The sequence below is a fragment of the Rhincodon typus genome, chromosome 4 (genome assembly GCF_021869965.1).
Source record: "Rhincodon typus isolate 14 chromosome 4, sRhiTyp1.1, whole genome shotgun sequence".
NCBI classification, from domain to species: Eukaryota; Metazoa; Chordata; class Chondrichthyes; order Orectolobiformes; family Rhincodontidae; genus Rhincodon; species Rhincodon typus.
This window is the reverse complement of record NC_063335.1, coordinates 92,187,216-92,200,230: the sequence shown is the minus strand read 5'-3', so window position 1 is coordinate 92,200,230 and position 13,015 is coordinate 92,187,216. Positions and strand designations below refer to the sequence as shown.

At 39.6% G+C, this 13,015-nt stretch overlaps 1 protein-coding gene across 2 annotated transcripts in view; it reads left to right on the top strand.

Annotated features, from left to right (window-relative positions):
- csrnp1b (cysteine-serine-rich nuclear protein 1b) overlaps positions 1 to 7,661 on the top strand; it is a 29,340-nt gene extending 21,679 nt beyond the window's left edge. For both annotated transcript variants that reach the window (XM_020509939.2, XM_020509938.2), the window contains exon 5: positions 1,958 to 7,661. In XM_020509939.2, coding sequence (XP_020365528.2) covers positions 1,958 to 2,989 — 1,032 coding nt within the window. In that variant the 3' untranslated portion in view covers positions 2,990 to 7,661. The remainder of the gene's footprint in view (positions 1 to 1,957) is intronic.
- The last annotated feature ends 5,354 nt before the right edge of the window (positions 7,662 to 13,015 follow it).

The window sequence follows — 13,015 nt, the reverse complement described above, 5'->3', positions numbered from 1 at the left end:
TAAGTGAATTATTGAAAATACTTAAGAGCTTGAATAGCTTGTACTGTTCCTATGAGATGCATGACTTGTTGATCTGTCTTTTGGGAATATCTGGATTTTATTCTTCAGTGAAGATAGTTACGTATTTCCCTTCATGTTGCACTGTAGGATCATTTAATGGTGAACTGTATAGGTAGGATCTTGGTTTGAAGTCTTCTGCAAAGGAGGAGGAGCTTGTTGTTAATTGTGGTAAGGATCCATCTGGGTCACTGATGTCATTTAAGGAATGTCTGGCCTATGTATGACTTCACACACACAGACTTTAATTGCCGTCTGAAATGGTGTAGGGATAGACAACTATTGGTAGCTTTACTAGCAACGTCCGCTTCCCATGAAACAAAAAGAGAAACTTGAAGTTTGAATCCCGGACTTGCATGAGGACCCCACCCCCACCCCCACCCAATACTGTTGCCTCTTCCAATTCCTTCTCTGGGGTCTGCAGTTTGGCATTCCTATAGACTCCATACACAATCAATTCCTGATCTAATGCCCCATGCCTTCGGCTAATATCTCTCTGAGGCAGGTCTTGCTGAGAGGCAGAAATGCCCCATCCAACCTAATGTGGGCAGCCGATTTCCATTTAGTAGGTTTCTCTCCCTAACCCTGACATTTAAACAGAGGGAAAGGGAATCCACCATATTCTATACCTCAAAGTATAAAGAACAATACAGCGCAAGAACAGGCCTTCGGCCCTCCAAGCCTACGCCGCCGCATTTTGCCCTGTGATACTAAAACAGTCTTCACTTACAGGATCCGTATCGCTCTATTCCCTTCCTATTCATGTATTCATCCAGGTGCTTCTTGAATGCTGCAATTGTGTCTGCTTCCTCTGGCAGCACGTTCCAGGCACTCACCACCCTTTGTGTGGAAAAACTTGCCTTGCACATCTTTCAAACTCAACCCCCACGTCCCCGCACACCTTGAACCTGTGTCCCCGAGTAATTGACCCCTCCACCCTGGGGGAAAAAGCCTCATACTTACCATTCCATCCATGCCATTCACAATCTTTTTAAACTTCTTTCAGGTTGCCCCTCAACCTCCTGCGTTCCAGTTCAAACAAACCAAGTCTGTCCAACCTTTCTTCATAGCTAAAACCCCTCATACCAGGCAACATCCTGGTAAACCTTTGCTGTACCCTCTCCAAAGCATCCACGTCCTTCTGGTTGCATGGTGACCAGAGCTGTATGCAATATTTCAAGTATGGCCTAACTAAAGTTCTATAAAGCTGAAGCATAACCTGCCTATCCTTATACTCAATGCCCCTTCCCATGAAGGCAATCATGCCATAGGCATTTTCTATGACCCTATCCACCTTCATTGATCTGTGGACCTGCATATCCAGATCCCTCTGCATTCCAATACTCCTTAGGGTTCTGCCATTCACTGTATAATTTCCACCTGTACTTGACCTTCCAAATTGCATCACCTCACATTTTCCCAGATTAAACTCCATTTGCCATTTTTCTGCCCAATCCTCCAACTGATCTATATCCTGCCATATCCTCTGACAATCCTCCTCACTATCCACAACTCCACCAATCTTTGTATTATCCACCAACTTAATAATTAGACCATTTACATTTTCCTCCAACTCGGACTACTTTTGGGGGGGCAAATGGAAACAGAAATGACTCTTTAAAAGGGCATCCATGAAAAAAGCAGTTCTCCTTCTTTGCTGACGACCTGGGAAAATGAGATAGCAACAAAACCTACTTAAATGTAATTAAGTTACATTAGTGGTAGAGTTCTGTAATTTAGTCTAGAGGACAATAAATACAAAGTAATTGGATGGAGTTTAGACATATTATTGTAAACAAATTGCTTTATAGTATGAGATAAAGGGCTGAATGGCCTACTTCTACTTCTATACTGACAGATGTTCCTAAATACTTACGTTATGCATTTTTGTATTGTACAGATGGACCGGATGTCTTTCCCCTGTGGTTGTACAAAGGATGGTTGTGGTAACACAATGGGGAGGATAGAGTTCAACTCTGCCAGAGTGCAGACGCATTTCATCCACACCATCATGAAGCTGGACTTGGAGCAAAGACAATCAAATGGTGAAAATAAGAATGGAGAGTCAGACATGGCACACTTGGAAAATCCCCAGCACTATGGATACTCAGCAGACAAGGCCACGTTCCAGGACAGAAGTGCTTCCTTAATGCCAGCCTTTCCTTTCAGTGAAGAGTCAGATGACAGTGAGGATAACAGCTGTAGCAGTGACATGACTGACTCCAGTTTGTCAAATTACAGCGAGGAGGTGGATGAGGGAAGCAATGACCACTTCTTGGATAATGCACCGCAGTCTCATCAAACAGCAGACATTGATGACGACGGACTGACCCGAATACTCCATTTTAATGATTCTGATAACGAGTGTGGTAATGACGCTGACAACCAGGATGGCTTCCCTTACTTTAACCCATCTGATTTTTTTTGTGAGACTGGTGACCAGCACTCTGGTGTGGAAAGCTTTAAATTCAACACTGAGTACTATACTAATCACTTGCCCACCTTGGACGAGAATGCCAATCAGGAGGGAAGTTTTCCCCTGGGTGATGTAGCTCCGACACAGAGCAGTAACCATGTCTACCCACCTGCTCACTGCGTGGAGCAGGCTCCGAAAAGTTACACTGACCTCAGCCTTTCGACTGACTGCTTTGAATTTTTCCAGTCGTTCTCAGAGTTCAACTATGGATCATTTCACAATCCACAGAAGGACCATGAAAGCATGGACAATTGTCCAACGCTACAGTTTCAGTTCCCTGGCTTTCCCAGTTTCTCCCAGGCTGCTGACCCAGGTAGCTGTTTCCTAGAGTCTCTGATTGGTCTGGCTGAGCCAATCACAGCTGATTCATTCCCAGAGCCCCCTACACCTTTCCCAGACAGTCAGCATCTTGAAGAAGCCATCAAAACATCCATTATGGAAACTGTGAAGGTTTAACTTCAGATTATTGAAGTGACTAGTTTCAAATTTCTTTGTTTCTTTTCGAAGATAATTGACAGATATCTTTGTGAAATGACTGATGTATTTGGGGGGAAGGGGATGCAGAACTAATTGAAATCATAAGTCAAGGAATCATTCTGCAGTAATTAGCCTTCAGTTGTATTAATCGAGGATCCAGTGAGGCTACAAATGTCAAAATGATTCTTCAACTTGAAGAAGTGGGAGTGATACTCCCAAGTATCAATTGGTAATGTTTTGTATGAAAGAGCTATATATTGTTTAAATCCAAAAGATAATTGGATCTTGAGTGTGTTGTAATAGTGATGCATCAATGCCGAATCTCGGTGGTAATTTAGTGAAGAGCAACGCAGAGATGACGACTTACTAATTACACTTAAAGTGGAAATGAAACAAGTCTAAATCTGTTTGGCTTATCAATGGACATCTGGCAGCTGAAATCATTTGTACAATAATGTCTTTGTGACCAATCTATTCAAAGAATCATGCTGTTTCCTTCAGCCCTGATTACTATCTTGTACTATGTGATTTTTCTTTTGCACCCCAGCTTGAATTGTAAAAGCAACTACCCATGCTAGGCTACAATTCCATGTTGCTGTTTGACCTTTGTAACCTCATTCCAATTCTGTATTAGATGAACCTGTGCAGTGGATGACTGCCAGTTGGTTAAGCAGCCAAGCCTAATGCCACATTCTTACTCCATTGCAGCTACACACCCTTGGGGTTTCAAGATCACAGTTGAGTGGGTGCTGTATCACATACAGATTGAAGCTTACGGGAGTGCCACTGTCATTACCTTCAGCCTGATCCAATTAGCTGAATGTAAATCAGCCAAACAACCTGGAATGCTCCTGGTGTTGATGTTTCAATATTGTTAAAGTACATTGTTCTAACGCCCCATAAGGTAATCCCCATAATCTTATATCGTGGTATGTTTGAAGTAAGCCTTATGGTTTAGTTATAGTCATTTATAGCAGATGAGTTATTTTTCAAACTGTGAAACTTGCCCCTTTTATCTCAACGGGAGCAATAGTTGAGATTATCCAGTAAAATTGACTAATGAGATTAAATCGAGCTGTAGTTCTGGGACAATGTAGCATGTTTAATGTATTCAAATATTCCAAGATCCTTCACAGTAGGATTATCATTTAAAATTTGACAGCCACATAAGGACATAATCTATATTGATCAGGTTGATCTATATCTGTGTGAAAGAAGGAAGTCTTGATTCTAAAGGATGTTGCTGTAAGAATAGGAGAGAGCATGTTACAAAGGTTTAAGGAGAACATTCTAGAGATCGGAACCTAGATAGCTGAAGGCATAACTGAAAATAATTGGATAAAGGAAATTTGGATGTTCAAAACTAGACTTGGAGGTGTTTACAGTTCTCAGAGGGTCATAAGACTATACAGTTACACAGGGAAACATGAGACACATGAATGCCAGAATATGATTTTTTTTGTAGTCAAGGTTTTGAACTCCCTTTGCTAAGCTTACAATTATGTGGCAGTTGTTTACAGTTTGGTCGGGATTCTGGAATCAAAGATTGTAATTTGACTCCAAGCTTCAATTTTGGGACATCGGTCAAAAATATACATGACCGCACATAATGCATGGAATATATCCATATATGCTAGTGACATGCATTGCCCAGGGCATTAATGCTGTGTTAAGCTTTACTGTATTAGTTGACTTCCCAAGTAGGAACATATTTGATCTCCTTTCTCCTTCTAGAAGTGCTTTTGAGTGCTCAACCTGGTGTTGCATTCACTGGGTGTGTAATAATTGTACACATCACTGGTATGAACAGCGAGAGGATTCTGTGCACACTTCTGCACACCAAAATGGGCTCAAATCTTTGCATTCCTCAGAGAAGGGACAGCAGTACAATTGTTATGTATTTATTGCATGTAGATTGTACATTTGAAATTTGTGGACAATAATGGGCAAGTAGAAACAGATCTGTCAGTACCTTCATTTTAAATATAACTTTTCGCGGGTTCCAATGAAAATTTCTTCACTTGATGACCTGGACCTTTCAGTCTCTCACCCAAATGCTTTTCATTTCCAGCACTTTTTTCCTTAGATTTAGAATTCTTTTTAAATTACACACCTTACAAGATAAAGATTCTTTGAATGGTAAAGGGTTAATGCACAAATTGACTAAAATCACTATGCAAAGTCTTAACCACAGCCGAGCCTAGCAAATTGAACAGTAATTTGTAAGTGCAAAGTACATTGATAAAGCCAACTTGAGACAAGGTCTTAAATAGCAGGAAGTTAATAAGTAACTTTTGTAATACTGTACCTTAAGTATTACATGTGCAGTTTTTATTTATTTTGTACTGTATTTATTTATTTTTGTACATGCAGTACTGCAAGGAGCACTGTGGTTTAATAATGAAACAATGGAAGTGCAATACAGCCTTTCAGTAGCACTGGTCTTTCTCATCATTACACTGTTATGGTAACTGTGTTTGCTCGAGCAGCGTTGTCACTATCAGCTTGGTACCGATATGCTGGAGAAAAATCAAAAATTGCTTATAACTGGCTACACATTGCAGTTTTGGTCACACACTTTTTAATTCCACACCTTTTTGCTTTAATTTGTTACTTTACCATGCATCTGTTTTCACTAGCACCAGACATGAAAACCGCCTGTATTTCATCCTCTCGTTTTTCAAAGCCTAGAAATGTGATTTCCACATGAGCCAAGTTCAGAGGGACAAAAGCTCTGTCACTGTGTTGCCTGGGTGTTTCTTCAACTCAAAAGTTTGTCTATCAAATGTGATCGCTAAAAATCCTAGTGACAGCACTGCTCCTGTGTATGTGAAACACTTTATCGCAGGTTCTCGGCTTTTCTCCAAGAACTCTGCAAAATGTTTTAAGATTTGAAAAGTACCTTTTTGGTAAGAAATCATTTTTTAAAAACTAAGACGTGAATTACACTCAAACATTTAGTGTTTTAGGCTGTATTTTGGAATGAAGGTTTTAGCTCTGTAAAGGTGCTAGGGATTTGAAACCTTTAATTATTTAAAATTCCACAAAGTAGCTAATTTTTTTTAAGCTTTACAATTTATAATTTATTGAAATTCTGAGAGGGAGAGGCATGCATGGTTCAGCCCAGTGTCTAATATGCAGAGGAACTATAAATGTTTTTGTAGCAGAAGGGACACTGTTGAATTAATAACAATGAAACCGAAAGATGAAGAACCCAAATTAGAAAGGAATCATGAAATTAAAACTATTAGAACTGATCTATTTTCTGAACAGCTGTTGGTGTTTTTGAAAATATATTTGATCTTTTCTTCCTAATGTACAAACTATCAAACATTTGGAAGTCTAGTTGATATGAAAAATGACTGCTATTGCCTACAGACTCACTTCCCTTCTCAAGTCTTGAACATGAAAAAAATGAATATTGTAGAGATTACTATTAGTTCAATCCCAACTATTGGGAGTTTGTATGAAATTTCTGTTTTAAATTAGTTAATGCGCATTAAATAGCCCAGTGAGGAATTTTGTATGATAAGCTAATTGTCCAAAAATATAATTTTGTAATTTCTATATGTATTCATTAAGACCAGAAGTGAGAACTGTTAAATAACACTCCCATTTTATTATTAAGTTATAAGCAATTGCTTTTCGGCTTCGTTCCCAACTTGCACAACTAATAGAGACCTGGTGACAAGCAAAATAGGACTGGTGACCTTTTATTGCCCGAATTATTTGAATACTATGACATTGGGGATCTTGAAATTGTGGAAAAATGTCCAATTTCTCATGGACAACAAACTTAAAAGGGACAGTAATGAATTCTGTTCAGGAAGAGGGCAGGACTCGAACGGTTGTGGTGGTCTGTTAGAGACCTCCATGACCAGTATTTGTGCTTCTTTTGTGAAGGAATGTAGATCAGCTTTGCAGAGAGAAAAAAATTTCCATCCTTTACTTATTTGCATTAAAATACTTTAAAATCCGAAATGTAAAGATTTTATAGGTATTTTTATAAAAAACCAAAAAGGAGCTGAGCTAATGGAGGATCTTCCATTGTGATGTGTTAACTTGTGTGAACAAACTTATTTATTCCCTAAAAATGTCACTTTACTTGGCTTAGGATTAGCAGCTGAATTGATATTTCAGGTTGGTTAGGGAGGATCAGTTAGTCAAGTTAATACTTTTGTTCTTCAGTCCTCTGAAGTTTCTCTGCATAAACAACCTGGACCAAGCAATATGCAGCTGTACTGCCTTTAAAAATTAATTTATTTTGGTTCCCTTTTCAGTTTTTTGGCAAAAATTGAAATCCATTCAAAGGCACTAGAAATCTGTAAATAAGTTCAATCTCACTCCATTATGATTTTTTTTGCCTGTTTGTACATAGAAAAAAATGAAAGTTGGTATTTATTGCAAAACTGTTAAGATAATGTTATGTATTGAATTGATTTTTCTGTACATCTCCCATTTGCCTTTGATATGTAAATAATATATATTCAGACTTCAGTAATTTTGCAGAATGGTACGATGATTTTTAAGAAAACACATTTAGCTTAATCTGTAAAATATGATAATGGAATTATGTGCTATTCATTTCATCCAAGCTGTATGAAGCCATTTACATCATACTTTTAAATAATAAAATTATATATGCAAGAAATGTGTGTATTTTGAGATTCTTTCTTCAGCTTTCTTCCCTGTTTCTGAAAATGCTGCTCTGTGCCAGAGAATATTTTCATGCATACCAGCCATGCTGTAGTACCTCACCCAAGTGAAGCCTATCCAACGACGTCAGTCCTCATGTGAATCCTTTAGTTCAGTAGACCGCTGAAATTCCTTGTGGGAAGAGGGAAGTTATATCCTAATCTGATTGTGCCATTGCCATGTTTCCATACAAACCAGTGTGCGTATTCATTTCCCCACAGGATGTATTAGTTAGTGGTTAGGAGCAGAAAGCATGGCTGCTTTTCTTTTAACACTTTCTTTTTCTAGGCCAGGATTGACCAGAATTACTTCAAACTGTTATTCAAATAGTGGTCAAGGATCTGTTATGACCCTCTGAAAGGAAGAATGAGACCTTGGTTTGAGGGATAGCACTAATACCTGTGAGCCAGAATGTTCTAGGTCCAAAACAGCTCCTTCAAATTCTGCACTTTGGCTCTGAATTTGAGGTTGAAATGTTTACAGCTTGTGGATGAGTATATACTCTTTATCCCTCTCCTCTTCTCTTCCCCAATCCCCATCCTGAGTGTTGTTACTACTGAATGTAGTTACAGCCATCTTCCATTGGAAACGTGTGAAGATACAAAAACAACCAGGGCAGATAGGTAATGCAAAGACAAATAAGCAAATCAAACTTTTTGAAGATTGTAGAGGGAACAATGAGGAAGCTTTCTGGTGGGGGTTGGGGGGGGAAACTCAGTTGTAAAATGTAAACACTAAAATTCTTTCATTGGTATGCAAGCAACCTGTGTATTATTGCATTCACAACCTCAGGTTTACCTGAAGTACTTGACCGACAATAAATAGCATCTGAAACAGTCACAGTTCTAAGGAAATGCTGAGCCAATTCAAATGTTGCTAAGTCCTGCAAACACTGCTGTTTTGAGTGATAAATATTAGTCACGTTTCTGGGGAGAAAGTCTCCCACAATCCTCTCTGAAATAGTGGGATCTTGTGCATTCAAATGAGAGTGAAGAGTCTTGATTTAACTCTTCATTTGACAGCTGGCATTTCACTAGCAAAGAAGCAGCCATGTCACTGATCTTAATATCCTGAAGAAGCTATATGGACTAACAATCACCACATATCAGAGACCAGCAATCAGGAAGTTGAATCATCGCTTTTTAATGGTCCTTGTACACAAAGTACATATTTTCAAGAAAGTTGGAGAGCATCAGATACGTTGACCCAGAAAAGGTAAATTATAGAATTAATTTCTGGGAACAAATTGTAAGTTACATAACAATGTTAAGAAAGAATCATTAAAAAAAACAACCTGCAACAATGTTAACTGCAAAGGCTTAAAGAATATGGTCCTCACATTTGGCTGCCTCCTGATATTTGTAATGACCTCTGCCTACTCCACAAAGATCCTCATCCACAAACTGTACGTCAGTGAAATCAGAGGTCATACAGGGCTGTTCCATTGCATCAACTCCCCTCTTTGTTTTCCTTGCTGCAATACTTCACCTCGCCTCCAGCAAATTACTCATTGACATGGGAAATGATTTACGAAACAGATGGGAAATTGTTCAGCCTACACATGCAGGTGTCACTTGTCTGTATGCATTCAGTCAAAAACGCTGAGCTCCAAGTCTTTGTCAACTCTGAAGCAGATGTGAAAATGCCCTTCCATTAAACGTGTAGAAAGTTATGGTCCTCCTCCAACCATGAAAGAAAAATAAGAAAAACTCCAGTGCTACAATATGCGTTTGTCACTGATGGCTTCTAAATCCTAAGCTAAACCTCAATGGCCCATCAACAATAAATAATGCCTTAGATTGAGGCATGACTTGGTTAATCCCAATGTCAACTCTGAAAAGTTATCCTTACCAACAGCTAGAGACTGGTGCCCATTTGAAGCTTCTCAATTGGATTCTGTGAATCTTCTTTGATTTTTGTTTCTCCATTTGTCCTCGCCCAGCAGTAGACTCTTTGGCTCAACTTTAATTTTTCCAATCGTTGAAACTGGATTTAACAGAGTAAATGAAATCATTTGGGATCCATTTGTTGTTCAGCTGGATGAGCCTATCCTCATCTAGTTCCACTTTCCTATCTCAGAGCACCAGAGAATCACTCAAAAGGCATTCTCTTTCTGTTCCTGCACATATCTTGGCCAACTTTTGTTTTCCACAGCAATTTCCAAAAGCATGGTGTAAATTTTCATATGCATGCTGACGACACCCAAATCTTGCCTGACCACCACTTATCTTGACTCGTCTACCTTTGCTAAATTGTCAGGCTACTTATCTAGTACTAATATTTAGACAATCAGAAATATTCTCCAGTTCAATATCAGAAAGACAGAGCCATCATTTTTTGCTCTCCTATCCAAACTCCACCCTCAATGATCACTTTCGTTCAGCTTATCAGCAAGAGTCTAAGGTGAACCCATTCTGTTCACAGCTTTGGTCACAATAGATCCCAAGATAAGCTCATCTAACCTCAGATTCATGCATCTGTATGACTGCCTATTTCCAACTCTGTAACAACATTTGATTGTTTATTATCTCAGGATTTGATGATTCCAACACATTTCTGGCTGTTGTCCCACATACTGGGCTCCGTAAATTTTAGTTCATCCAAAACACCATCTTAATTCTCAGGAGGTCTCACGCCAACAACCGCCTCCCCCCCGCCCCCCCAACCCAGTTACCCAACTGCCTGCTGTCCTATATTGTCTCTCAGTCAGACAACAAATCAACACTAATTTGTTGTCCTTGTTTTCAAATCCCTCCTTAGACTAACTCCTCCCTATCGCTGTAATTTTTTCCAACCCTATAGCCATCTGAGGTATTCGTGCTCACCTAATTCTGGTTTCATGTCCATTTCCAGTTGTAGTTCTCCAGGAGACCAGGAGACAGCCCCTGTTTTGACCCGTCGGAGGTGAAGTGTGAAAGCACAGGAAAACAGGTAGGTGATCAGTGGGTGATTTCTTCCCTGACTTTTTTGATTAACCAAGTGGTTTAAATCAGGAGACGTTATTACAGCTGAAGGGCAAAGTTAGGAAATTCAGGTTTAAAATGTTTAATATGTACTTAAATAGGATAGAAATGGTTGGTTAGGTGATGAGTGTAGCTGTAGCATATGGGAACTGGTGGATGCTGGTGCGATCCACAGTGACAACAACTGCAGTAATTGTTGGATCCTCAAGAAACCTTGGAAACAAGGTGATGAGCTAACATTTGAGCTGCGAACATTGAAACATATCAGGGAGGGGATGAGTTAACTGGTCACAGTTACAGGAGGCAGTCACTTCCCTTAGATTAATTATGTCAAATTTGTGGTCAGGCACTGGAGGGTGTGACTGAATGAGGCAGATATTGGAGACTAGAACTGAGTCTCAAGCCATTGCCGTTGTCCACAGGTATAAAATTTTCTTGTTCCCAATGTGGGCAAGGGCACAGACTGCAGGGAAGACCAAAGAGCCTAGGAACAGAGCACCACCGAACTGGGGCAAGTAAACAGAAATGCTGTATTAATCTGGGACAACCTAGTTAGGGGAATAGATACTATTCTCTGCAGCAAAGACCAAGGGTCCTAACAGCTGTGTTGTCTGCTTTGTGTAGGTTCAGGATATCTCTTTTTGGCTGGATAAGAATTTGGAGTAGGTAGGGGAGGATGCAGTTGTCATTGTTCACATAGACACACTGACACAGGTATGATCAGGATTAGGATAAAGGTTCTGCTGAGGGATTGCAAACAGTTTGGGGCTAAACTGAAAAGCAGAACGACTAAACTAATAATTTGAGGATTACGACCTGAGCCATATGCAAATTGTTAGAGGGAAAATAAGGTTAGAGAGATAAATACATGGTTCAAACGTTGGTGTGGGAGAAATGTGTACATATTCATTGGGCATTAGCACCAGTACTTGGGAAAGAAAGAGCTGTTCTGTTGAGATGCGCTTTATGTGGACAAGTGACCCAGTGAATTGTATAACTAGGGTTGGAGATAGAGTTTTAAGCTAATTAGCGGCCGGGAGAGGGTTCAATTGAAGTCTTAAAGAGAAAAACGAGTGAGCAGAGATGCAGGATAGTGAAGAAGTGAATCATCATCATAGTGAGACAGGTATGGACAGAAAATGTAAGCAGGTACAGCAGAAATTAGAATCAGAATAAGTGGTATGGTAAAATGTCGAAGCTGAAGGCCCTTTATCTGAATGCATGCAGCATTTATAACAATATCATGAGTTGACGGTACAATTAGAAATAGATGCATATGATTTGATAACTATTATGGAGAAATGGTTATAGAGTGACCAGGACTGGGAATATTTGAGGGCATTCAATGTTTGCCATGTACAGTGACACCAAAGGAGTGGTTTCAGTTCCTGCACCAGCTGAGGTTACCATGAAGGACTCTTAGGTTAAACCACCACTAGTGCTCTCTCTAATGAAAGAGCAGTCTTATAGTAGAATTAGAATATCTTTTATTGTCACGTGTACTCCAGTACAGGCGTACAGGAGTAGAGTGAAAAGTTTACAAGGTTGCCTTGTATCATGCCATCTTAGGTATAAAGTACCTAGGTGCAAATATTAGATACAAAAAGAGGAATAAAAAAAAAGTAGTTGCATTACTTTACAGTGATTCGCAGAATAAGTTAGAAATATGACATAGTTAAAAGGATAGACATTACAGTCGGATAAACAATACAAATAAACATTACATTGCAATAACTCCGTGCAGGGGCTTCCACACGTAATCTGTCTGCTCCAAGCCTCCAGCCCACTCTCAGCTGCTCCAAGGTAAGTTTTCTCTGGGACTCTGCTTCCTCGCAGGCACCGTTCCAGGACTCACTTGCCTGCAATGGCCTCTACTCCGGCACTCATTCTAATTCTAACTCTGAGACTTTGATGACTTTACATTTATCAGATAAGGAAGGTGTTAATTAGAGGTAAGATTTCACGCTGTCTCTTTCACAAGAGACAAAGCATTTGATAAATTAGTGGTTTTGAAGGCAGACAAGGTGGGTTCTGAAAAAGAGTCATACGTTCTCTGTTTTTCTCTCCACAGGTGCTGCCAGACCCAACTGAATTTGTCCAGCGTTCTTTGTATTTGTTTCGGATAAACCAGGACCTGACCTCTTGCATCCAAGGGTTTTAAAGCAAGTGACTGCAGAGATAGTGAAAGCATTGATCGAAATATTTCAGAACTGACTGGGTTCCGGGAAGGTACCAGCAGATTGGAAAATTGCTAATGTGATCAAAAAGGGAGGGAGACCAAAAAAGGCCGGAAACTAGAGGTCAGTTTTCCCCACATCTGTAATTGAGAAAATGCTAGTGTCCATTC